The sequence below is a fragment of the Protopterus annectens genome, chromosome 6.part0 (genome assembly GCF_019279795.1).
Source record: "Protopterus annectens isolate FY-2018-M chromosome 6.part0, PAN1.0, whole genome shotgun sequence".
NCBI lineage: Eukaryota > Metazoa > Chordata > Ceratodontiformes > Protopteridae > Protopterus > Protopterus annectens.
In genome coordinates, this window is record NC_056737.1 from 485,017,334 (window position 1) to 485,044,236 (window position 26,903).

At 42.2% G+C, this 26,903-nt stretch overlaps 1 protein-coding gene across 1 annotated transcript in view; it reads left to right on the forward strand.

Moving 5' to 3' along the window:
- CDAN1 (codanin 1) overlaps window positions 1–26,903 on the forward strand; it is a gene marked incomplete in the record, with an annotated part of 1,645,523 nt that overhangs the window by 1,185,135 nt on the left and 433,485 nt on the right. The window contains 2 exon segments of the mRNA XM_044074210.1: window positions 6,093–6,242; window positions 22,011–22,074. Coding sequence (XP_043930145.1) covers window positions 6,093–6,242; window positions 22,011–22,074 — 214 coding nt within the window.

Here is a 26,903-nt window from a genome sequence, read left to right on the forward strand (position 1 = left end):
TGAGTCACGGCACCAAAATGTTATACTCATAAATAAATAATATTAGGAATTTACGTTGTATGCCTTGAGTCAGGAACAACACTTCAGGATGTGCAAACAGAGATTTTTTGTTTATTTACAGTGCTGAGAGGCAATCTTCATAGCAGTTGGTAAGCCAGTCTCTCTGAACAAAGGAAAACTGCATCTTTTATACACTTTATCAAGTCATCCATGCAAAATGTTGCAAAAAGCATTCTGACTAATTAATGACTTTAAAAATGTTCTCATCCCTCGTGATTCTCGCCTCGGACTTCATGTGAACAGCTTCCTTAACATTATCCACCTGCTTCAAGGGTCTTGTTTTCTGACCTTGGATATTTCAAACTTTTCCCAGCAAAAACACACTCCTAGCCTGGAGGAGTCAGGCTAACACATTCCTTTTTATATTAGTTAACATGCCTCTGCTCTTACAACACTTACTTTTCCTTGTTACATATTAAAAGAATGCAGTTGGACCACAGCAGTAACTCCAGCTTTATAGGTTCATAGGTGTGTACTAGGTTAATGGCCCTGGAGCTTTTACAAGCCTAGCCATAGGATTACCCTGGCATCGTACCACCCGACCTTGGTTCCCAATGCCTCGGTCGAGTAGAGCCACAGGAGTTATCCCCGTGGTAAATCTTCTATTTCCCATCTACTCATCAAGATTTCTAATGGAGGGTCTGCGAGGTGCTCTGCTTGACATGCATGGGAAGTCTATTCCATGGCATGAGCAGTCTCTGGGTTATGAACCTGTCCCTCCAGTACGTTCTGTTGATTGTGATACTGAGGTTGAGGTCTCTGGAGCTTGTGGTGTGGAAGGATTGGGATTTCTTTAGATGTAGCATTTCTAACAGAGCTGGGTCAGACATGGCTTTGTAAGTCAAGCAGAGATTGCCTTTAAGTAGGCGATATGAGACAGAACATAGTTGGAGTTTGAGTCTGTCCATATAGGACAAGTGTTTAAGGCTTAGGATCATCTTCGTCAGGTACTTTTGCGGCCTCTCCAGTTGTTGTAGGTGTCTAGTGAGGTACATGCCAAATGGGGCATTGTTTTCGATGATTGGCCTAATGAGGGAAGAGTAGAGGGAGATAATGACCTCTTTTTTCCTGGATGCAAACCCTTTAGTAATGAGATGTGCCATATAGGACTTTCTGACCACAGTGGCAATGTGGTGATCAAAAGAGAGGTTGCTGTCAACCTGTGTTCCCAGATCTCTTATAATGCCTTCTGCGTTCAGTGGACTACCATCAATGTGGTAATTCATGAGAACCGAATTTTTCCCAAAGGGGATAACGATACATTTTTTTGGCATTGAGCTTAAGGCCATGGTTCTGACACCAGTCGTTGGTCTCAGTGAGGCCATTCTGTATGTCAGCATCACTTGGGGAGTTAATAATAGCTCCTAACTTGCAATCGTCTGCGAACTTTGTCAGAGTCCCTTTGTGTTGGCCTGGACTTCAGAGAAGTATATACCAAACAGGAGTGGACCCAGGACCGAACCCTTGTGACTCCACTCGTGACTAGTTGTCAGTCTGACTTGGAGTCAGCTACTTTAACACTGTGGGTTCTGTCTGTGAGCCAGTTTGCAACACACCTAGTGATATAGGGGTTGATGCTAAGCTTAGTGAGTTTTTCTATGATTCCTGAGTGGGGAGTGGTATCAAAGGCCTTGGCCAGATGAAGGTAGGCTGTGTGAACCACCTTGCCATCATCCACAGCTCTGGTGACTGACTCAAAGAAGTCGACCAAGTTGAGCAGGCATGATCTACCCTTCACTAAACCAAACTGTGTGGGATCCAGAATTGAGATTCCCTTTATCCTTGTTTTTTAGGTCCATGATGATACGTTCCATAGCTTTGCATATCAGACTCGTCAGGCTAATGGGGTGATAGTTCCCAGGGTCTGTAGTCACTCCTCCTTTGTGGAGAGGGATGACTGTAGCAGTGCGCCATTCGCTAGGGACAAAGCCTGAGGTGAGGCTGTGATTGAACAGGTTACACAAGTGAGGTGCCAGTTCACTCTGTAGTTCATGTAGAACACAGATGGGGATATTATCAGGTCCCATAGAAGCTGTATTCTTGGCTTTGGACAGTGCTGTTTTAACTTGTGCAGCAGTAATACTGGGTGCCTGGCAATCTACTGGTATTGTGATTGGTCCTTTTGGGAGGGTGGTAGAGTTGGCACTGAATCTGTCTTCCAGTATATTGGCAATATCTGTTGGCATGGTGTAGGAGGTACCATTGTGCAGTAGCTCAGAGCAAATCTGGGTATTGCCATAGAGATTCATTACATAACTGTAGAAGACCTTGTAGTTGTCTTTTACTGTCTGCTCTAATTCTGTTTTCATAGCTAGCTTTAGAGGATCTGATGAGGCATCTCAACTTTATGTTGAGGCTGATAAGGGAGATTTCCATTCTTGGGACTTCACCTTATTCCACATCAGTTTTCTCCTCCTGTTGTAGAGTTTGTTTATGGCAGGGGGACCACCAGATTGGTTTCCTTGTTTGGAGGAGAGCGTCTTGGTTCTATTGGGTATGGCAAGATCCAGGCATTTGCGTACATGTTCGTATAGTGCATTGGTGTATGATTTGGCATTCATGCAATTATTCCCCATTTGCATGGGTGCCGTGAAGTTACCCACCTCTGTTTTTAGGAGCCCAAAGTTAGCTTTAGAGAAGCTTTTCATGGTGGTTACCTTTGTGGAGGGTGGGGGTGGGAGAGATGTGGATTTCCAAAGTGATTAATTTGTGGTCGGATCTAACCAGGGAGGAGCTGACTATTGGTGTAGAGCAACAGTCACCCATGTTAGTAATGACCACGTCAAGGATGTTGCTACCTCTAGTGGGTGTAAGTACCAGCTGGTCCAGGGCATTGGAATTAATAAACTCCAGGAAATGTTGGGCAAGTTTATTGGTACACAAGTAGTTTTCTCAGTTAATGAAGAGGTAGTTGAAGTCACCTTGTATGACATTGTTAGGTCGGACCCTAATATTCTCCAGGGTGCTTAGGAACATGGAGTTTAAGTCTTGCGACATGGTTGGGGACCTATAGCAGACTACAACCTGAATCGCTGTCTTACACAGTGTTAGCTGCACCTGAAGTATTTCTGATGCATTATGTTGGGCTACCAGTCTGGAGGTGTGTGCATCCTTTATGAATATGGAAACACCACCGCCTTTGGAGCTTCAGTCCAAGTTCTGGGGTCGAAAGGTGTGGAAAGAGTTATAGCCTGGTAGTGTAGTGATGCTTTCTGCTGCCTTGAACCCAGGTCTCTGTTACAGCACAGATGTCGATGTTCTCCATTTTAAGGAGTGCTTCTAGCGAGTGCATTTTGAGATTTAGACTTCTGGCATTGAGCAATATGACCCTCAGACTGCAGTTGTTTGTAGCTGTTATGCTGGTAATTTGGTCTTTGGAACACCGCCTAAAAAAAGCACTCTAGGGGTGTCAAGAGCCTTGGCCAGTATCTGGAAGCCCAGGGGTGACAGATGTAGGCCATCTCTGGCAAAGCATCAAGGTCTGTCAGTCATGTCATCCCAGGCAGACAGATACTGGATCCCCTTAGAGTGACACCAGAAACTTAGCCAATTGTTGAAATCAATTATTTTTTGATTGTACTGTGGTATCATTCTGGGTGATGGTAGTATGCTTCTCAGGGCTAGTGTCATACCTGTCTAGGCTACATAATCTGAGAGCCCCTCCATGTCTCTTTTCATATAGTCCAGGGAGGTACGTCTCAGGTCATTCACAACCACATGTACAATGACTGAGTCATATTTGTACCTGTTGTTGAGGGATCCGAATGCATGTTATGTGGCAGAGCCTGGCACCTGACAGGCAGCTGACTGTTACTTTCTCCTTATTCAACCTAGTGAGTAGGACATCAGTGTGTCTCACTATCGAATCACCTATGTCTAGTGTGTTGGGCATGCTGTTTTGCCTTAGGGGCTCTGGTTGAGTGGCACACTGTTTAGGAGAGTTATGTGTCTTATGATTAGTGTTGTATTGTGGTGATAGAGTGCATTTCTGCCTTGGAGGTCTCTACTGTTTGGGTAGATTTTTATTCAGAGCCTCCACGAAAGTGGGTGTGTGGTTTGTGTTTTTATGTGAAGGCAATGCTGGTGTGTGTTTTGGAGGGCTATGTGTTCCATATGGTGTGGTGCAGGTGTTGGCTTTCTCCTCTTGACCAGCTATTCCGGTCTTGGTTAGAGAGTGTGTAGCTTCCAGTTTGGCTATACAAGTCCATCTCTTGCAAATCTGAGTGTTGGAAGGTAAGAGGTGAGGGTTGTTGGTGTACATGAGGCAGTTGCTACATTGCTTCAGGATTCCCAAGTTCACCAGGTTAATAGGAGAAGGCACAGGCAACCAACCTTTATACATGCCTGGAGTGGTGGACATTAATAATAAGTACTGGAGCTGTTTCCTTGTAGAATGTTTAGTGCTGATAGCACTTTTGTGTGCTACAATAATTGCTACGAGAAGTCTGATAAAGTGCTAGACTAATAAGCTGGTAAAAGTACAGGAGAGGAGAGAACTAGCAGATCTAAGGAAAAAATTGAAGAGCAGACTTTGGCAGCACTCAGAAGCTTACAAACCATCCTGGATACAGCAGATCTGTATCTGGACTAGACTAGTTAGCTGTATTTTTCCACAGCCCTGCATACAAAAATTATATTTGCTTTTTAACAATCTCATTATAAAATCATTAATGAAACTGAAACTAATATACATTTTAATAAGCTGATCTTATCCCATAACAGAATGGAAACTGAAAAATAAGAATTTAACTTCAGAAGAATAGCTGAAAATGTAAATAACTTTGACCACGTAATAAAAAGATGTTATCTCTGTTTCAGAGTAACATGCAATGTCTAGAACTAGACGTTTTTTGTATTGTCTTGGAAGTGTTTGTTTTATGACTGTCAGGATCTGTCTGAGATCTAAGAAAAAAAAGTTTTGTGTATTTTCACAAGTAGATGCTAAATGCGGTAGTTTTAAGCCTGGGAAATAAAGTCAGATGACAAGTAATGATGTCATTCTGCAAGTATCCCAGCAGTAATGTTTGGGATATTAATTTAAGAACTCTCTGAGAGAGAGATTGAGCATTTTGTATTTTGTCTTTGGCCTGACAAAGAGCATCCACTCACCCTATCTGCCTGGTTGCTCTGTAAGTAAGTTAACTAGGGTACAATAATTTCTATTAGATACAGTCAGGCATATAGTGAAGTATAGCTTAGATGGTGTGTTTATTTATTTGATACTGTCCTGCAGTGTTTGAAATATTTCCTGTGATTTTGTACTCTGATGTAACTGATTATATGTTGAGTATTTTGTTGTTGTTTTATTAAATATATTTCAACCTTTCATTGTGGCTGATATTTGTGAGACATAGTTAAGTTCTGAGAGTACTTGCGTGTTTATTTGGTGAGACTGTGGGCCACTCCTAATAACCTTGCTCTTGGTCAAACTACCACTTGGATTAATAATAACATTACACAGTAAGATTGGACACCCTTTATTAAGGGTCTTAAAGCAGCTGATATAGAGTTGGCTGGTGGCAGTTATAACTACCTTATAGTCTGGGCAAAAGGAGGCATAGCTAGTAAACATGTGCCAGCCTTTCCCATGTGTGTGTGTGTATTTGTAAATCAAATCTCAGTGTGTGTCAGCTACTTGGGCAGGGATATAAAGCACTGGTTGGACATAGATGGTGCTGGAGGTCTTTGCTTGGCCACTCAGCTGAGAACTCAACTCTGTAGCTGTGCCAGTGGGGAGTCTTATTAGGGATCTGGAGAAAGAGGGAGAAACCAATCCCAGACTGACTGTAGTCTCTCTCTGCTCTTAAGGAAAATTGCACTTTACTGTGTGTGTACTTGTCATCCTGCCACTGTATGTCCCCCCCACTGGTGCTATTGGTGAGGATTGAGACTCCTTGATTACTGGGCCAGTGGTGGGGCGTCCGAGAGTGTCTAAGATCTGAATTTACAGTAGATGCCTTTATAGCTGACATTGCTAGATAACCATGTTTATTCTTCTGCTGACATATTAATGTTTTCCTTCCTGCTTACAGGGCGACATTGGTAGCAGAGCTGGTGAAACAAGGCGAGTCCATGTTGGAGGCTGCTTTGGCAGAGAATGATGTGAACATTCCCAAGATGCTTGACAGTGTATACACAAAACTCTGTGAAGATGGAAGAGTCGCTGTACTCAGGGGCCAAGAGTAAGATTACTGTTTACACTGTCTCCTCATTTGTTACCCATTTTTGTGTTCTGTTGAATTTCTTGATCCACAGACATTGCCGTCTTTATTTTTCCTTCCTATTACTCAGTCTTCCAGGTACTCCTGTCAATGAATGGACCTTTTTTGATGGTTTTGTATCATGGTTAGTCTGTGACAATTCTTGTAAGTCTGTGGGAGCTTTGTAAACCACCTTTGATTTTTGAGGTTCCTTTACTTTCTTTTCAATGGAATACTGTCCTTGGATATTCTTACAGATGCATTTCAGTTAGTGGTGACCTCCCGTTTCTTTGTATATAAGTGGGTTTGGGATTATTCTGACCATGGGAGCGCTGTCAATAGTGATATTTTTCCCCGATTGTTGCTGCTATCTTCAGTTTGAACTGAACTCTGATGGCATTTTAACCAGCTAGCTGCATCATTTAGCCAGTGGATTGAAAAGTTTACTTAAGTTCTTCAAGGCCCTTTCAGCAGACAGGTCTTAATTATTAATTGTGAATATGCCCCTTAGTAGATGGAGCTCTCCGTGTGTTTATCATGCTTAACTGTTCCAGGCTAATCCATTCAGTGTTGATAACAGAACATCACTTGGGAGATCCTGTTTGTTTTTATCTCCTTCCTTATGTAGCCTATACTATATGGTCACTAGACCTGAACTTGCTTTCTGATTTTATTGTTATAACTTCAGAACTAGTGAAAGCACACGCCCACAGATAGTGAACCCAGCCTCCTTAGCAAGGCATTGACATGTTATTTATTTATTTTTTTTTGAGAGGCTTAAACAAGTCAAAATGATAACTATTTGTTGTTTGTAGTATACACAGATGGATAATAACCAGTGAATACAAATATTTGGGTACATATAAGTAGTAAAACAATAATGTTATAAGCTAGCTATGCTGTTTCATATATATCAGAGAATCTGTAACTTAAATTATCCAAGATCTGACAATGAAGACCCTTCTTGACAGGTCCCGTGTTTGGGGTGAATCATACCCCTGCGCTCAGTAATCTTTTTTGACATTCCTTCTCGTAATGATGGCTGTGCAGTCATGATGCACATTGTAATACCACACATTGATTACATAAGCTCACACATCCCTGCACCTGCCTCTTCTTTTTTTTGTTGCTGTCAGTTGTGAATTCAATCCTTGGTGTCGTTGACACAAAAGTTCTACATTTGCATACCCCTAAGATTAATTTTTGGTGTAGAAAGTTTCTGAAATCTAAGTAATGACTAAATGAGACCGCCTCTGGGAATTACGTGAGGGTTTTTCTTGATGCCCAGTGGACTGGCCAGAGTTCAGGCACCTAACATTTTGCTGGAGGGAATGATTGTGGCCTAGTCTTCCTAAGAGGTAAATCTGAATTTTCCATGGCCTACAGAACCTCCCAGTGGTGGGAATCCTCTTTCAGTAGCAAGGAGCTTGATTCCATTCCAGTCATCCTTTACTGTGAATAGCTTGACCCTTGGGATAAATGCACTGGTAGCTTCCTTAGTGGGACTGTATCCAAGAATGCCTCAGCACATCAAACCTCAGTCCATCCAAGTTTATCACACAGTGAGGGAGTTCACTGTGTCATCCTGTTGTCCAGAGGTACTTGGGAGTGAGGCAGCTTCTAGGGATTCCCTTTCAGGTTGGTTGGACTCATCAGATCTCGTGAAGAAGTCTTCACAGGGTAAGCCCTTGTCAAAATTCACAGACCTGACTTGACAGCTCAAGAGACTTATTGACTTTTGGTGAGTGCTGGAGTCCCAAGTGCAGGATTTCATCTTTAAGAACGTCTTTATAAGATCAGCAGCAGGCCAAGGCATAGGCTTCCCTCTTTTTTGCATGTTGCCCTCATTGTGCCCACATTTGCTTGTTGGCTCTGGTTTAATCCCACACTGTGCCCACACCCATGAAAAGTACTAGATTTGAAGCAGTCAAGAAGGTACAGGGTTTCTCTTTCCTGTCAGTTACCTCATGGGAAGAAGAGATGCTTTCATTTTTGAGATGATTGACTGTTCAGAGGCTCATGGCTTCCTACTACTCCTGGAGATGGAGCATCCTTCAAAGAGGCCTTGGACACTTGTATTGTCTAACTGTTGTGCAAAATAGCTCTTAGAGCATCCCAGATCCAGGAACAAGTCTCTCTGGGTGTTTAATCTTGGTGACTGGAAGGCATTTTCACCTGATGGAGTGCTTACTTGTCATTTAGCAGTTGCAAGTAACATTTTGACCAGCCATCCCCATGCTTAAATTCCATGTGGTCTTGATAGGCTTTCAGCTTGCCCAGAGACATACACCCAGCCTCCCAGATGGGAGAACAGGGTAACTAGAGAGGAGGAGAGGTTTGGAAGGAAGAGTTTCTCCTATGTTATATTAGCGTTTAGGCCTCTCGGCTGTCTGTCTTATTAGTCTACCTTCCAGTCCTTCCTGATGGAGTCATTAATGGGCAGACTTACAGCCCTTCCTGAATCTGGATGATCATTTCATTTTGACCCTAATGAAACTACTGCATGTGGCATCTCACCTCAAATGCTCTCTGATGTCTGAGGTAGAAAACAGTCAGGGCACATAAAAGGTCTGGACAACTTTCTGCTGGATGCACCCTTTAACAGGCATGAGCAAGTGTTACAGTTATTGCTGTACACTTTTCTGAGTTGTAGGCTTTTGCCCTCGTCATTAAAGGGTTAGCTGCAGTCTCTATCTTCCACGAGATGAGAAACCACTTAACACACAGCTTGGAATAAGGGGCCCTGTACTGTCTTCAACCCTAGTTCCATGTAGTCCCTTGTAATTGTCATTTCTCATTTCTGTAACCCAGCTTTCCCAGGTTTGGGGGAACACTTGAAGCTCCCTTCAGTTTTACTGCACTAGAGAACAACCAGCATGAGTTTGGCAGAGTCTTCTTGCAGTCTCTGTCATTTGATTTTTTTTTTGTGAGTTCTTCACATTCCCTTCCTTCTTCAATTCCCTCCATGGTAGATTTGGAGGATACAGTGATCTCTCCCTATTGTTATGGATACTGCTTCTCTTTGGGGGGGGGGGGTTCACATCACTGTGACTTACTGGTCAATCCAGTTGATTAAGCTTTCCACCTATCCTCTTTCTTTCCTTCTGAGGCTGTGGGGTGGTCATTACCCTCCATCCCTGTCTCCCCATGAGATTGTCAGGTAGATTTCTGAAATGCTGCAGTTTCCCCCCAGTTGAACGGCTTTGTTATAGTGCCTCTAGTTTAACTGGTCAAGCTCTTCCCTGGGATTAGGGGTGTTCTTAAATTCCTTCAGTGTCTAGAGCATTTCTGATGTTGCTTGCTGCAGCCAAAGCTTGTTAGGAGGAGTTCCTCTTTACATTCCCCTTTCGGGGTACTGATTTCTAGTTGTCCTGCCTAAGATTCGTGGGGCATGAGTTTCTTTGTTCGACATTACCCTGATTCTCCTCTGATATTTTTTTTGAGATAGTGACCTCCAACTGTGTGATAGATTTGGTCCCTTGTCCACAGGGCATCATTTCTAGTCTTCTTGAAGACAGCCATCTGAATCTTTGCTTCTTAGCTTGGCTGTGTGAGTAGCCTAGGCTTTAGGTGATCTGAGATTCATTCTTAATAGGTAGCACCCCCCACAGGTGCCTTGGTATCCTGTTTGCAGGCCTGTCTTGGCCATTGTGTGCTACAGAATTAACCTCTACCATATATGACCCTTTTCTCCTGGCAGTAGCATTGGGGTCCATGTACTGTACCATACTTTCCTTTACTTCAGAAGGATTCTGGGTTCCTACAAAGAAGAATGTTGGGTTGACTCATTGAGTTAAACTCAAGCATCAGCTCCAGCTAAGAAGTATAGCTTGTGCTTTATTCTACAAAGATAATCAACTCCAGCTAAGACGTATAGCCTGTGCTTCATTCTACAAAGTGATTAGCGAGCTGTACTGGACATTGTGGTGCCCAATTGGTTAAACCCAAACATCAGTTCCTGCCAAGAAATGACATTCTACCAAGTAATTGGTGAGCTGCCTTCATCCCTGATTGTCTCCTTCAAAGCTTTAAGTGGAGGATGGTGGGTGTTCAGCATACATGCATGCCAGCTAAGAAGTGTGTACCACACTACATTTGTAAAAATATTTAGTGAGCTGGATTCTGCCCTTCCCCTTGTGCTTTAATTTAGTTTAGGACAGTCATTCAGATTTCAGTGTACCACAAGGAATAGTGCTTGACCTTCTTTTCATCTTTGTGGCTTTCCTGCCAGTGTTTAACTACCATAAAATCACCATTTATTTTGTGAATCTCTACTGGAATTTGTAGCCTTTTGTCATTTTTAAATCTGCAGTCGTCCTGGTATATCTGTCTTTTAGCCTTTATATTTTTGGCGTGTCCATGTTTTCCCACTTCTTGTAGAAGCTACTCCATATCCTGTCCACAGTATGATTTTTCACTTGATAGTGCAGGGCATTCATACACTGCCTTGCTTTTACTAGGTTTTGTCCTTTTTATATTCACTCCTCTGAATTTCTTTTGTGTCTAACTTTTATCACTTCCTGCCATCAGCTCTCTAATCTTACAAAATCACATCTGTCCATTCCAGGCCTGGAAAAGCTTTACTGTTTTTCGGATTTCACTTTACTCTCCACCCTACCCCATTTTCTCATCCCCCCCTTATCATTACATTTATTTTAAAGAAACCCCGCCCCTACTTTCCCACCTGCTTTCCATGCCAGTAGGATTTACAAACTCATTAAGCTGTCCATATCTCATTGCCCAGTATCTATATCCTTGGACATTTTTTCATTTTGTCGCTTGTCTGGTCAGGATAAAACAGACTATTCTGGGTTCAGTTCAAGCAGCGTTATTGCACACAAACACATCAGGAATGAAGCTTTGTAACTTAAACTTATAAACAGACTGATTACCACACTCATACATGCTAATACTCTGGCTTTTCTCTCAAAATGGCACTGCTGCCTGCACATGCTCACTGTTTATATGTACATACTTACATCTGGAAATGCTTCTTAGTTACATACACACGCTCTGTTCTACATCCTCCCTCTTTGAGAAATAGATCATATACCAAATGACAGTATTCAATGACTTGCAATTACACAGAAATGATCTTTTGACGTGTAGTTATGCAGAACTAATTCTTTGACATGCAGTCATACAAAATTACACACACACAAAACAATCATGTCCCGGTTGCTGTGTATTTTCCACTAGGTCTAGAAATATGACCTGATCATGTAACATAAAAGTCAGAATTGGATCTAGCAATGGGGACCGTCTTCAAGGAGTGTTCAACTTTGGGGACATCATCAGGAATGAGAGTGGATACTGAGACATGTTCTTTGGTGTGAACATTGTCAGGGTTGCTCTGAGATCCAGAGTCTATATCACAAGTACAATGCTGCAATATCATTTGACACAGGAAGAAGATGCCTGTGGTTTCTACTATGTACTATACCCTCAGATTCCACTAAGTAGGATTTCGGCTCTGCACATATACTTCTCACTTGACCAATTTGATCAAAGCTTTTCATCATTTGCATCCTCACTGTCTTTCCTTCTTTCAACAGACTAATAAATCTGCTTACTTTATCATAGTTGTACTTCTGAAAGGAACGCTTCTTAAAAAGTTTGGCTTTGAACAAACTAGAACTGATAGGCAAGGTTGTTCTAGTTTGCCTAGATAGAAGTCTGTGAGCAGGCGATCCAAGTAGTTTGTCACAGAGTATATTTCTGAGATTAAGCAAATTCAAGAAGCTATTGCTATTGTCATGCTTTGACCTCTCTAGTAATTGCTTTGCACTCTATACTGCACGTTCAGCAAGGCTGCTTGACTGTGGATATTCCAGACTAATAGTAACATGGATAAAGCCCCACGCCTTTGCAAATTTCTGAAAAAATTGACTGGTATACCGGGTAACGTTGTCAGAAATAACTTTGTGCGAACTACCATGAACTAAGAAATGACATTTCATCTTCGTAATAACAGCACTGGACATTAGGTTAGGTAGCAAATCAATCTCAAACCAGTTAGAATAAGAGTCTACCAACACTAAGTAATGCTGATTGTTCCACTCAAATATGTCAGTGGCTACTGTTGACCAAGGTAGGTCAGGAATCTGGCTTAGCTGAAGTGGCTGTTTTTGCAAATGCGGTTAAGTACTGTTGCATACTGAACAAGAAGAAAGCACTGTATCAATGTTCTTTGATAGAGAAGTCCAAAATACTAGTCCTCTCGCCCTTCTTTTGGTAGAATCGGAACCTGGGTGGCCATGATGCAATATCTTGATGTATTCACATTGTAAGGAAGTAGGAACAATAACTTTGTGACCTTTGAAAATGATACCATCAGCATCTCATCTCTGTATGGAAAATAAAGTTGTACTTCTGGAGGTACACAGGATTGTTTTGACAGCCATCCATCATTGATGAAGTGGTTGAGCTTTTGCAAAATGTGATCAATCTTTGTATGATCTCTTAGCTGTTCAAGTCTCATGGCAGAAAAAGTATGCACTTCCAGGGCATCAAAGTCAAAACTCTCTGCATCAAGCTGTTGTGTGGTATTTCTGGGTGATCTGGATAAGGTATAGAAGTTTGCATTTTGTATATACCATTTTTGAATTGTACTTTTGTAATCTAAGCATCATTCTTTGTAGTCTTGCTGGAATGGTATGCATAGGCTTCTTTAAAATAGTGACTAGAAGTTGATGATCAGTTTCTGTTTGGATAGCTTGGCCCTAGATATAATCGTGGAACTTCAAACATGCGAAAACAGTTGCCAAAAGTTCCTTCTCAATTTGAGCATACTGCAGCTCAGTTTGGGTGAGAGTTCTTGATGCATGGGCAACAAGTTTGCCCTCTTGATGAATAACTGCACCAAGACCAATCTTTGAAGCATCACAGGAAAGAAGTAATGGTTTGTGAGCATCATAGTATCACAGTGTAAGTGAGGTTGTCAAATGCTCTCTGGTGTTCCAACCATGACTAGGCAACATTTTTGAGTGTCAGTTCTCTTAAAAGTACTGATAATTCACTAAATTCAGGGGTACATTTGCCCAAATAGTTAACTATACCAAGAAAACGCTGAAGGCTTGGACATTGTCTGGGGTTAGTATTTCAAGAATGGCTGCTTGTTTAGAAGGGTCTGATTGTAAGCCAAAAGTGGTAAATAAATGACCTACATATGTAACTTCTGGTAGTCTGAATTTGCATTTCAGAGGATTGAGCTTTAAGTTCACTTCACGTGCTCTGTCCAGAACTTTCCTGAGGTTTCTGTCATGCTCTGCTTCACCATTGCCTCCAACTAGTAAATCAACTATTATAGCACACGGATATCTCGAAAAAATTTGTTCCATTGCACGCTGAAAGACTTCACTGGCAAAATTTATTCCAAAAGGCATCCTGAGGAATCTGTATGTACCAAATTTGGTACTGAAAGTAGTCAGCAGTGAAGATCTGCAATCAAGCGTCACTTCCAAAATGAACTCTCTGCATCGAAGACAGAAGAAAACGGTGGCATTTGGAGTATGGCAACATCCTCGACTGTATGCATAGGATGATGAGGTCTCTCTAATGCCTTGTTCAAGTTCAAGTCTGTTGGGTAAATACATATTCTGATTTTGTCTGAACATTTCTTATGAGCAGCTACTATGGAAGACACCCACTCAGTTAGATGTTAGTGTTTCACTGCTGCAGTCATTACACTTGGGTTATCCTGCCGTCAGGTGGTCCCGCAGTCGGCCAGAGTTCCAAAGTCTTGGTCCAGCGTCGGTTGCTGTCGCCTCCTCCCTGATGTTAGTGCATCAGGGGTATATAAGAAGCAGCCGACGCCATTTTCTTCAGTCTTTCTTGCCGCGCAGTGCCCGAAGCAAAAGCAGTTTGCAAGTGCCGGTCGGCCGACTCCTGAGATATCAAATTCGATTTTCAGAACCGAAGTCTTCAGTAAAGCTAAGTACCCCATTGGGGAAGCTTTTTCTTGCCTCAGACCGATATCAGTAAAAGTTAATAATTGTATTTCTTGCGGGAAGCAAATACCTCATAAGGATTTTCATTCTTACTGTATTCCATGCCTAGGCCCAGATCACGACGTCACTAGTTGTCAGTTTTGTGCTAGATTTAACAAATGCACTATTAAACGTCAGTTTGATTTTGCTCGCCATTACTTTGGCCAAAGGTTTAATTATACCATGCCGTCGGAACAACCGATGACCGGAATTCACAAAAAACGCAAAGATAAGGATAAGGACAGGCATCCGAGGCCCAAAACTGATGACGAAGCCTCTTCTAGGCCAGTCGCCAGTTTTCAGTGAGGTACTTTCGTAGCCCCTGACACCCACTACCTCAGAGCCACAGGCCGTGACTGACTCCCACATGGAGGTGCTTAGGCCTCTGGATACTCAAGGTGTTGGGCCTACGGAGACTAACCCTTCAGATGAGTCCGGAGCCGCTGAGCAGGCATCGGCTTCTGAGGGTGGTTCCAGACCTTCACAACTTACCATTGCAACTACAGCCAAGTCTAAAACTACATTAAAGACAAAGAAGCAAGTACAGAATTCACTTGGACAGGCCTCCATGCCTAAAAAGCAGATGCTCAGAATGGCCGAAGACTTAATTACTCTGATCAGGGGTTCCCATCCCCCTCCTGATAAAAGGCCTAGGCAGGATACAGACTATGATTCCTCTGACCATGTTTCTTTATATTCTGATTCTTATTCAGACCAGGGATACTCTTTACCCTCCTATGAGGACTCTGATGCTGAAGAATCAATTCCTTCAGCCTCTCCTCCTAAGGATTACTCTTTTGGGGAAACTTTACATACCATGAGGGAGCATTTCCAATGGGAGGGCCAGGATTACTCAGAATCCAAGAAAAGGCTCAGAGACTTTCTTTTATTGCCTCAGCACAGGCCCCTTGCTATTCCGCCAGTGTTTGATATTGTGGATGATGTGTTCTCTGAATCCAGTTTAAATCCTGATTCTTTACCCCCTGCTCCATTTAAGCCAGACAGGTACTACAAAGTCTCTGACTCTCACAAATTTCTTTATAAAAACCATGTTGCTGTCCCAGAAACTATTTCCCAGAGTCCTAAAGGGGGTAAAGGCTTCCACTGCTAAAAATCCAGTTCCCCTCTGAAAGGGATTATAGCGCATTAGACAGATGGGGGAAGAAAGTTTACACCTCTGCAACTTTAGCAGTGAGGGCTTTAAATTGACAGTTTCACATGCTTAAATATCAACAGTATTTACTGCCTCAGTTAAAACAGAAAATGAGTACAAGTGCAGAACAACCTGATTATAAGGAAATGCAGGATTTATTGCATGCAGCTGAACAAGTGGGAAAACATACTTTGCAATGTGTTTTTGATTCATTAGAGGCTTCTTGTAGAGCAGCAGTTACAGGTTCTGTGATTCGAAGGCATGCTTGGTTAAAAGAACAAAGTTTACCAGATCATGTTAAGGCAAAATTAGTGGATGCTCCTTTACAGCAAGATATTTTATTTGGTGTTAAGGCAGAAGAGGTATTAAAGAAAATGGAGGATAAGGCAAAATCTATGCAAACAGTGAAGGATTTCTTACAGGTACAGCCACCTCGATTTAGCAGGAATTGGGCTACAAAAAATTGGTCCTTTCCAGTGTCAGACAGGCCACAAAGAGGCAGATATAGACACCCAAGAGGCAGATCTCAGCCCCAAGGCTCTTACAGACCACAGCAGTGAGGCGCTTCAACCCCAAAAGGAGGTGAGGACGAGTCACAACCTTACAGGAAACAGTCCCAATGACTCTCCCCTTCCAATGCCAAGCTCTTCCCTTTTGGCAGCTCCCTTAGGGGGGAAACTAGCACTTTTTTCACAAAACTGGCAATAAATCACCCAAGGCAAATGGGTGCTGAATGTTGTGTCTCAAGGTTACAGGTTCCACTTTCACACTTTACCAAGGCTAAAAGGAATGCCAGACCTGCCACAAAATCAATGGGCAGAGGCACAAAAGCAAATTACAGCCCTCATGGACATGCGAGCTATTCAGAAAGTGCCACAGCAGGGACAAGGATTTTACTCAAGACTCTTCCTGGTCCCCAGAAAGGACAAAGCCTGGAGACCCATACTAGACCTTTCTACACTAAATACTTACCTGGATGGTCCGAAATTCAAAATGTTGACACTACAGCAGCTCCTTCCCATGTTGGGCAAGAAAGCTTGGCTGGTTACTTTGGACCTAAAAGAGGCATACCTGCATGTCCCTATCAGACAGAATTACAGAAGATACCTCAGATTCATAGCTGGTTCAATGCACTACCAATTCTCTGCACTGCCCTTTGTCTTATCTACTGCGCCCAGGGTCTTCACAAAGTGCCTGACACCAGTAATTGCATTTTGCAGACAAAAAGGAATTCAAATATATACATACCTGGGCGACTGCCTGATTCAAGCAGAGAGCAAGGACATTCTTCTAAAGCATCTGCCGTTTGTAAAAAGGTTGTTAATTTGCATAGGGTACACAGTAAACGAAAAGAAGTCAAAACTAGTGCCCTCATAAGAGGTAATATTCCTGGGTGCCAGCTTAAATACAACGGCCCAGATGGCTTATCTCACGCCAGACAAACAAGGACAACTGACTCAGTATTTTCAATTGATGGCAACAAAGTCCCAACTCCCTGCAAGAAAAATTCTGCAGGCCTTGGGATTCATGGCATCCTGCATACTGGTAATTCCATATGCCAGACTGCATATGAGGAAATTACAGTGGTACCTAAAAAGTGTTTGGACTCAACACTCTCACAGCTTGGAAACAGTAATACCACTAATTCCCTGCCTACAACAGGAGTTTCGATGGTGGGCACAGGCATGTCACCTCAACAAGGGTCAGCCTTTTTCACTCTTCCCACAGCCCAGGCAGACTTTAACAACAGATGCTTCGGATTACGCCTGAGGAGCACACATGGCAGGAAAATGTATTCAGGGCAAGTGGACCACAGACCAAATGCATCTTCACATCAATCAAAAAGAGATGTTGGTTGTACAAAATGCCCTAACAGCTTCCAAGGACCTTCTGCATCCAGGACAATTATTAATAAAGACGGACAACACCACAGTAATGTGGTACATAAACAAGCAAGGGGGCACTCATTCTTACCCCCTATGCAGACAAGCCATGACCTTGTGGAACACAGCTCTGACTTATCAAGTTCATCTGCAAGCACAATTCCTGCCAGGAAAGAAAAATACTCTGGCAGACTACTTAAGCAGAAACATCATGGATCCTCACGAGTGGAAATTAAATCCACAAGTCTTCAACATGATAATGCAAAAATAGGGGTGCCCGGACATGGATCTTTTTGCCTTCCCACTGAATTGTCATATACAAAAATTCTGCACAAGGACTTATCACACACAAGCATGGAAAGTGGATGCTGTTTCGTTCAGCTGGAAAAACCTAAACATTTATGCCTTCCCACCACTGCCTCTCCTTTCAAAGGTACTCCTAAAAGCCAGACAAGAAAAACCACAGATGATTGTGATTGCTCCAGACTGGCCACGCCAGCATTGATACCCAATCTTAAAGAATTTAGATCAAGGCCCACCTTGGATTTTGCCTCAAATTCCACACCTACTGACTCAACAAAACAATCAGATCCTGCACAGTCCGCTCAAAACCTTAAACCTGGCTGCATGGCAGATTCATTAGCAAACAGACAACACCTCTCTCTAAGGCTGTTATGGATGTCTTTTTGGAGGCCAAGAGGCCTAGCACCAGGAAATCTTATTCAGAAAAGTGGAAGAGATTCTGTGCCTGGAATCAGGCTCAAAGCCTTGACCCTCTTGTCCCTAACATTCCTCAGATACTACAATACTTAACTGAGATGCTGGACAAAGGACTATCCTTCTCATCCATTAAGATCCACGCCTCTGCCATCTTGGCTCATTACAACACAGATCCTCCTATTTTCTCTCCTCCATTGCTAAAGCAGTACCTCAGAGGGGCTAAAAACATAAGACCGCCCCGAAGAGCACCAACACATACTTGGGACCTCAACTTTGTCTTGGAAAAGCTCACTTTACTTCCTTTTGAGCCAGCCAACTCAGCAGAATTAAAATATATATCATGAAAAACTGCTCTGCTTCTGGCAATAACCTCAGCACGAAGAGTCTCAGAACTACAGGCAGTAATGGCAGTGGAGCCTTTCATCATTTTCCACCAAGACAGGGTTTCTTTAAGAACAAACCCTTCTTTTATGCCTAAGGTGGTATCCAGTGTGGCTCTTAACCAAACTATTCACTTGCCAACTTTTTATCCAAATCCCCAGAATAAAGGTGAGAGACTTCTACATTCCTTGGACATACACAGGCAATTACACTACTTGGACAAAACAAAAGCTTTCAGAAAAACTGAACAATTGTTTGTATCGTATGCTGCAGGATCGCAGGGAAAGGCTATTTCAAAGCAGACCATTTCAAAGTGGATAGGACACTGTATCCAGTTCTTCTACACACTGCATGGGAAACCTGTACCATCTAACATTAGACCACATTCCACCAGGGCAACTGCCACTTCCACTGCCTACCTTAGAGGAGTACCTACCAAAGACATTTTGGAAGCTGCAACTTGGAGTTCAATGCACACCTTTACCAAGCATTACCACTTGCCTCTCTACTCTAGATCCAGAGCTGGCTTTGCCACTGCAGTGCTGCAGGGCCTCATAGCCACACCAAATCCTCTATAGAACCAGCCACCCTGACTCAGCTTTGAGATTCAACCCAAGCAGTGAAACACGATGAACATAGTACAGTTTTGTACCTACCATAAATGTAGATGTTCGAGTGTCTTAACTGCTGCAGTCCTGCTTACCCACCCGCCATCCCCTCTTCTTAGCTGGATCTTATCTATAACTTTCTACACTATTCTACCTATGTGGTGTATTTGCTGGTTCTTGAGGGTTTTGTTTTTATCTTATTGTATGATTTGTAAGCAATATGTATTGCCTGTCTTTTTGGGGGCACCTGACATCTGGGGTAAGAAAAACTGAAGAAAATGGCATTGGTTGCCTCTTATATACCCGTAACGCACTGACGTCAGGGAGGAGGCAACAGCAACCGACGCCGGACCAAGACTTTGGAACTCTGGCCGACTGCGGGACCACCTGACAGCAGGATAACCCAAGTGTAATGACTGCAGCAGTGAAGACACTCGAACATCTACATTTATGGTAGGTACAAAACTGTACTTTCTGTGACTGGACAAGTCACATCTTGCTGCACCTTTTGGTCTAACTGGACTTTGACTTTGTCCTGCCTAGCTATTGGAATTCTCCTTGGTGGTCTGACCACTGGACTGACCTCTGGGTCTACTTTCATGGAAGTTTGCCAGACTTGTCAAAAACTTCAGCAGACTCTGAGAAAATAGCATCAGTAAAGCTGGAACTGGGACGTGCTTTCATGATGTACTACTTTGGTAAAGTAATGCAGTTTAATTTTCAAACTGTCTCTAAGACCTAACAAAGACTGCACAGGTCTTCGGACTACATAAAATTGCAAGCTGTAACTGTTCCCAGCTGAGTAGCATGAAAGCACTACTGAGCCTTTCGTTTGAATCTCTTCACCTCCACAAGCAACCAGCTTCGCACAATTGGCCAAATTAATATGCTCACCAGCTCTCACTCTAGCAAATTTTTCTGCTGACATCCCATTACACTTTGAATCAGTGTCTACTTTGAACTCTGTGGGCTTACCATTAATCAGGACAGTACAAAATACTTCATTCTTAGGTTCATAGGTTCATGACTTCTTTGCCAATAAATCTACTGCATTAACCTTTTCACCAACCACTGATGCACCATCTACATAGAAAACAGGATTACAGCTTTCTACATTATCAACTTGCTTTTTTGAGAGACCTTTCTTAATTGAATGAGGCTTGCTTGATTTATAAGACTTTTGGTAGTGGTTCCATTTTTTATACTTGTGGCATAGCTGACCAAATGCTAAGGACTTTTCGCTTTTAGACTCATGGTTGGCACCACAATTATGACAGTTAACCATAAGACTTGACTTGGGTTTTGCTGACTCACCCTTCTAATGCACTGAGCATGTGTGTTGTGCTGAGCTAGTCTTGGAACTTGTTAGAAAGTTATGGGTCCTCCCTGGGAATCCCACAGGGGTTGCAGCTGCCATGTTCTTAGGCCAGCTTCTGCTTGTCACGTGATGCATGCTGCCTATGCTTGCTCTAGAGGCTGCTGAAAGTAAGCTCTTATCACTTGTAAGCATACTTGTGTGCCTTTCTGTGAGCTGATGGATCTGACAAATCTCTGTGGATTTGCTCAATGTTAAATCACTGTCATGAAGCAAATCTTTCTCACTGCAGTACTATTAACACCACACACAAATCTGTCCTTTATTAACTCATCTTTCAAATCACCAAATCTGCACGTTTTAGCCTCATTTCTTAATTCAGTGATCTAAGTTGTAAAAGTTTCACTTTGCTTTCGGTCCCTTGTATAAAATAGGCTGAATGCGGAGTATAATGCTCCCTTTAGTTATGTACAATCCCAAACATCTGGTGCAACTTGAATGACCACAAAGCTTTCTCAACAAGAAAATAAAAGGCCTAAATCACAAAAGCTACACTGATCATATCAAAGCCTTGTACCTCTTGGTATCATGCAGACTACCAATGAGTGATATCTGCCTCACTTACAGGAGGAAATTGTTTGCACCAAACTGGCATGTGGAAAGCAGTGTTTTATAGCAGAATGACACAGATGGAGTGAGAAGCTTACACATCAAATATCTGATGGCATGGAAGCAGCAGTGAGACTTGACAGTAAGACATGCAAATAAGTGTGTGTGTGTTTTTTTTTTTAAATTGTCTGCTTTTTGTGTTCAAGATCTTTAGGCCCAGGGTGCCAGTGTTTGAATTTAGAGAGTAAAACTGTTTTGAGTTTTGGAGAATGGACTGTTTGAGGCAAGTAAATACAGATGAGTGTCTATACCTGTTTCTCAAAGCACCATGTTGTATTAAAATGCGAAGATTTATTGTTATGGAAAGTTTAGTACTGAACTTTTCATCAATTTTAACCACTAATAATCGGAAGCAGTGGAATAACAAGGTAACACACATGCATACTTTTCATCTTTGCTCAAGAATTCTGGATAAAGGAAAAATATTAGGGGCAAAGGTCTAAAACTGGGGATAGATTTTAAATGTTACTGTAATTGACATAAGGTAATAGAATGTTTTGCTTCAGCATGTGCTTTTTGAATAAGACATGAAACACTCTTGATTGACATTACTGATTGTAATCCTCAGTTGTTTAACATATAATCATAATGTTTGAGAGCAGTACAAAAATAACAAGCAAAATCAGGTACACCTGAAAGAGACATACACCCATGTAGCTGTTTGTTTTTAATGGACTAAAACTCACCTAGTCCTAAATGGCTTTTTCAGTAGTAGTGATAGAACATTAGTCTGATTTAAAGTGTATTGTTCAGTCATATCACATAATATGGGGGAATTAAGCCCATGTCTACAGAATATAGTTAATTATCATGTTGTAGTCATAACTCTAAGCACTGTACTTTGACTCTGCAATACCATTTAGGTCAGTTAATTTCTTAGCAGAAGTATAAGATGCTGTATGACCTTAGTCATCCCAGTGTCAACTTTTTCATATTCTGAGCAGAGTAAGATGTTGTGAACAGAGTTGTAAATTGTCCTTAACAGATCTTTGATTATGATGTATTAATTTTTTAATGATATTTTTTGTTTTAGGTTTTGCAGTAGTAAGGGTCCAGAAGCTGTTAGAGTTCTGCTTCCAGAAGAGACATCTGCTTCGGTGCGTATGCCTGCTTGAGCAGGTCTGATTCATCATTATTTATATGCAGCAACTGTCCAACTAATATACTTCAGCTTCTTTTCTTTCGAATACTGTCCTCCATTATAGTCCTTTGTTTATGCCTTGGTTTACCAACTCCTGTTTGTTGCTAATTGTGTCATTAATTTTTATCAATTTATGATGTGAAACACCTAAAAACCAAATGTTCAAGTTCTGCTGAAAGAAAAAGAGGGCTAAAAAAACATACAATGCCTTACCTTCAGAGTGCAGGGAATTAAGTGTACCTCTGTTTGTCTGATGTTCATCATGTTTCACTGTTGCAGTCATTACTCTTGGGTTATCCTGCTGGCAGGCTGCCCTCAGTCGGCCAGAATTCCAAAGTCTAGGTCCAGCGTCGGTTACTATCGCCTCTTCCCTGATGTCAGTGCGCCAAGGGTATAAAAGATGCAGCCGATGCCATTTTCTTCAGTCTTTCTTGCTGCACGGTGCCCGAAGCAAAAGCAGTTCGCAAGTGCCGGTCGGCCGACTCCTGAGATTTTCAAATCCGAATTTCAGAACTGAAGTCTTCATTAAAGCTAAGTACCCCGTTGGGGAAACTTTTTTCTTGCTCCAGACAGATGTCAGAAAAAGTTAGCAATTGTATTTCTTGTGGGAAGCAAATACCTCATAAGGATTTTCACTCTTACTGTATTCCTTGCCTAGGCCCTGATCACAACATTGCTAGCTGTCAGTTTTGTGCTAGATTTAACCAACGCACTATTAAGCATCGGTTTGATTTTGCATTTCATTACTTTGGCCGAAGATTTAATTATATAATGCCGTCGGACCAGCCGACAACCGGAGTTTACAAAAAACGCAAGGACAAGGAAAAGGATAGGCATCCAAGGTCCAAAACCGACGACGAGGCCTCTGCTAGGCCAGTTGCCGGTTCTCAGTGAGGTGCTTTCGCAGCCCCTGGCGCCTGCTACCTCAGAGCCACAGGCCGCTTCCGACTCTCACGTGGAGCCGACTGGGCCTCTGGATACTCAAGGTATTGGACACTCGGAAATCATTCCCTCAGATGGGTCTGGAGCCGCTGAGCAGGCATCGGCTTCTGAGGGTGTCTTCAGACCTACACAACTATATATTAAGCCGTCTTCAGCTTCAAAGACTAAAGCAGCTCTAAAGACAAAGAAACAAGTACAGCATTCTCCTACTCAGACTTCCATGCCTAAAAAACAGATGCTCAAAATGGCCGAAGACCTAATTACTTTGATCAGGGGCTCCCATCCCCCTCCTGATAAGAGAGACAGAGTATGATTCTTCTGATCAGGTTTCTATTTCCTCTGATTCCTCTTCTGAACAGGATTACTCCATGCTTCCCTATGAGGATTCTGATGCTGAAGAATCCATTCCTTTAGCCTCTCCTCCTGAGGATTATTCTTTTGGGGAAACCCTGCATACCATGAGGGAGCATTTCCACTGGGAGAGCCAAGATTATTCTGAATCTAAGAAAAGGCTCAGAGACTTTCTGGTACTTCCTCAGCATAGACCCCTTGCTATTCTACCTGTTTTAGACATTGCAGATGATGTATTTTCAGAATCCGACCTGTCCCCTGACTCTTTACCCCCTGCACCTGCTAAGCCAGACAGATGCTACAGGTTTCTGGATTCTCATAAATTCCTATATAAGAACCCCGCTGCTGACCCAGAAACTATATCTCAAGGTCCCAAAGGGGTTAAAGCTTCCACTGCAAAAAACCCTGTCCCCTCTGATAGGGATTCTAGGGCTCTAGACAGATGGGGGAAAAAAGTCTACACTTCTTCTACCTTGGCTGTAAGGGCTTTAAATTGTCAGTTTCATATGCTTAAATATCAGCAATATATGATGTCACTGCTTAAACAGAAATTGTTGACAAATACTGAATGTTCAGAGAACAAGGAATTGCAGGATTTATTGCATGCAGCTGAACAAGTGGGAAAGCATACTTTGCAATGTGGTTATGATTCATTGGAGGCCTCTTGCAGGGCCGCTGTTACAGGTTCTGTTATTAGAAGGCATGCTTGGTTAAAGGAACAGAATCTGCCTGATCATGTTAAAGCAAAATTATTAGATGCACCATTGCAGCATGATACTTTGGTACGAAAGCAGAAGAGGTGTTGAAAAAAAATGGAGGATAAAGCAAAATCCATGCAGACAGTCAAGGATTTCTTACAGGTACAGCCACCCAGGTTTAGCAGAAACTGGCCTTCTAAAAATTGGTCCTTTCCAGTGTCAGACAGACCACAATGAGGCAGATACAGACGTCCTAGAGGCAGATCTCAGCCCCAAGGCTCATACAGGCCTAAACAATGGGGTACCTCTACCTCCAAAAGCAGAGGAGACAAATCACAACCTTACAGGAAAGTCCCAATGACTTTCCTCTGCCAGATCCAAGCACTTTTCTTTTGACAGCCCCCTTAGGGGGAAAACTAGCACTTTTTTCATCAAATTGGCAAATGATTACCCAAGACAAATGGGTCCTGAACATAGTGTCCCAAGGCTACAGGTTCCATTTTCACACTCTACCAAGGTCAAAGGGTATGCCAGACCGGTCACACAATCAATGGGCAGAGGCACAAAAACTAATTACAGCCCTCATGAACATGAGGGCCATTCAGCAAGTACCACAACAAGAGCAGGGCCAAGGATTTTACTCCAGACTTGTCCTAGTACCCAGAAAGGACAGAACTTGGAGACCAATACTGGACCTATCTATACTAAATACGATTCTGGAAGTCCCAAAATTCAAGATGTTGACTCTACAGCAGCTACTGCCCATGCTGGGCAAGAAGACTTGGCTCGTAACTTTGGACCTAAAAGAGGCATACCTGCATGTCCCAATCAGACAGTCTTGCAGAAGATACCTCAGATTCATAGCTGGCTCAATGCATTACCAATTCTCTGCACTGCCCTTTGGCTTATCTACTGTGCCCAGGGTCTTCACAAAATGCCTGGCACCAGTAATTGTGTTTTGCAGACAAAGAGGAATTCAAATATATCCCTACTTGGACTACCTAATTCAAGCAGAGACCAAAGACATTCTTTTAAAGCATCTGGCGTTTGTAAAAAGATTTACTAACTGGCCTAGGGTACACAGTAAACGAAAAGAAATCAAAACTAGTGCCCTCTCAAGAGAAAATATTCCTGGGTGCAAGCCTAAATACAACTGCCCGAGATGGCTTATCTCACTCCAGACAAACAAAAGCAACTGACTTCTTACTTCAAGAAATTGGCAACAAAAACCCACTTATCTGCAAGGAAAATCCTGCAGGCCCTGGGTTTCATGGCATCCTGCATTCTACTAATTCCATATGCCAGACTGCATATGAGGAAACTACAATGGTATCTAAAAAGTGTTTGGACTCAGCATTCCCATAGCCTGCAGACAGTAATTGCACTCATTCCCTGCCTACAACAGGAGTTTCGATGGTGGGCAGAAGCCTGTCACCACAACAAGGGTCTGCTATTCAGTTTACCCACAGCCAGACAGACACTAACAACAGATGCATCAGATTATGCCTAGGAGGACCATATGGCAGGAAAATGTATTCAGGACACATGGCCTGCAAACCAGATGCATCTTCACATCAATCAAAAAGAGATGCTAACTGTTCAAAATGCCAGGAATGGATAAAAGAGAGGTGAGTTGAAACCGAAAGATGAAAGTTTAATAACTGCAGCCCTGGGTAGTGGACTACATACATGTTGGTTTACAAAGTCCATTGAACATGTGAGAGAAATAGACAAATATAGGGTCTGTGAAAAAGAATTGGAAATAGTCACACATCTTGTTACTGGGTGTGATGCACTCATGGCAGAGGGCATGCACACTGAAAGGCACAATATAATAGAAAGATTGTTGCACAGGGATTGTGCACTCACTACAATGTAGAAATAGCCGAGATGCACTGGAAACAAACCACAAAGCATTACAGAGAATGATGCCAAGTTTACAGATCAAAAAAATAGATGTAAGAAAACCAAATATAGTAGCTCATGAAAAGACAAAAATAGCATTCATCATTGAAACTGCTACACATTGTGATTACACTGTCTCACATATAGCAAGACACAGTCATAGAATATCAAGATTTTTCAGGACAGAAATGAGAGGAATGTGAATGAAAAATAACCAGACAGGTGCAATAGTAGTAGTAATAGGAGCAGTGGGTCTAAAACAAATCTACAGTCATATTTAGATATGCTACTAATGCATGTAATTCCTAATGAATTGCACAAGTCAGTTATGGGACCATTGCAGGTGCTGTGAAGAGCAATTTTGACTAACTTCAAATATTGAATCATACCCTGACTTAGGAATGGGGACCATTCCTATAATGGTATTACAAACCCAAAAGATTTGAAGAAATTAAACCAGTCACCTAATATATCCATCTAAATGGTATGTTTACAAAACAACATGCAACCTGTACAAGTTTAACCCAGACATACTCATTACTACCCTATCATCTATTAATTGGCATATTCTAAAAATCTTACTCTTAGATAAGGTCTATATCATGTAATCAAAAACCCAAATGATCAAACCACTATTCATCAAACCCTTTACATTGAAAGCTCAAACCATTAAATGGACTTGTAATCCAAATTTTTCCCAGAACAAAACAGTGGTTGGCCACCTTGGGGAATTTGCCCCTTTCTCCACTGTAGTGCGAGCTCGGAGTTGGTATATGTAGTTAAGGGTGTGTGTTTTAAACTTTATTGATTTTTTGATGGTTGCTACATTGGCTAGGCATTATTTTGTCCTGGGAAATATTTTGATTAAAAGTTAATTCAGTGGTTTCAG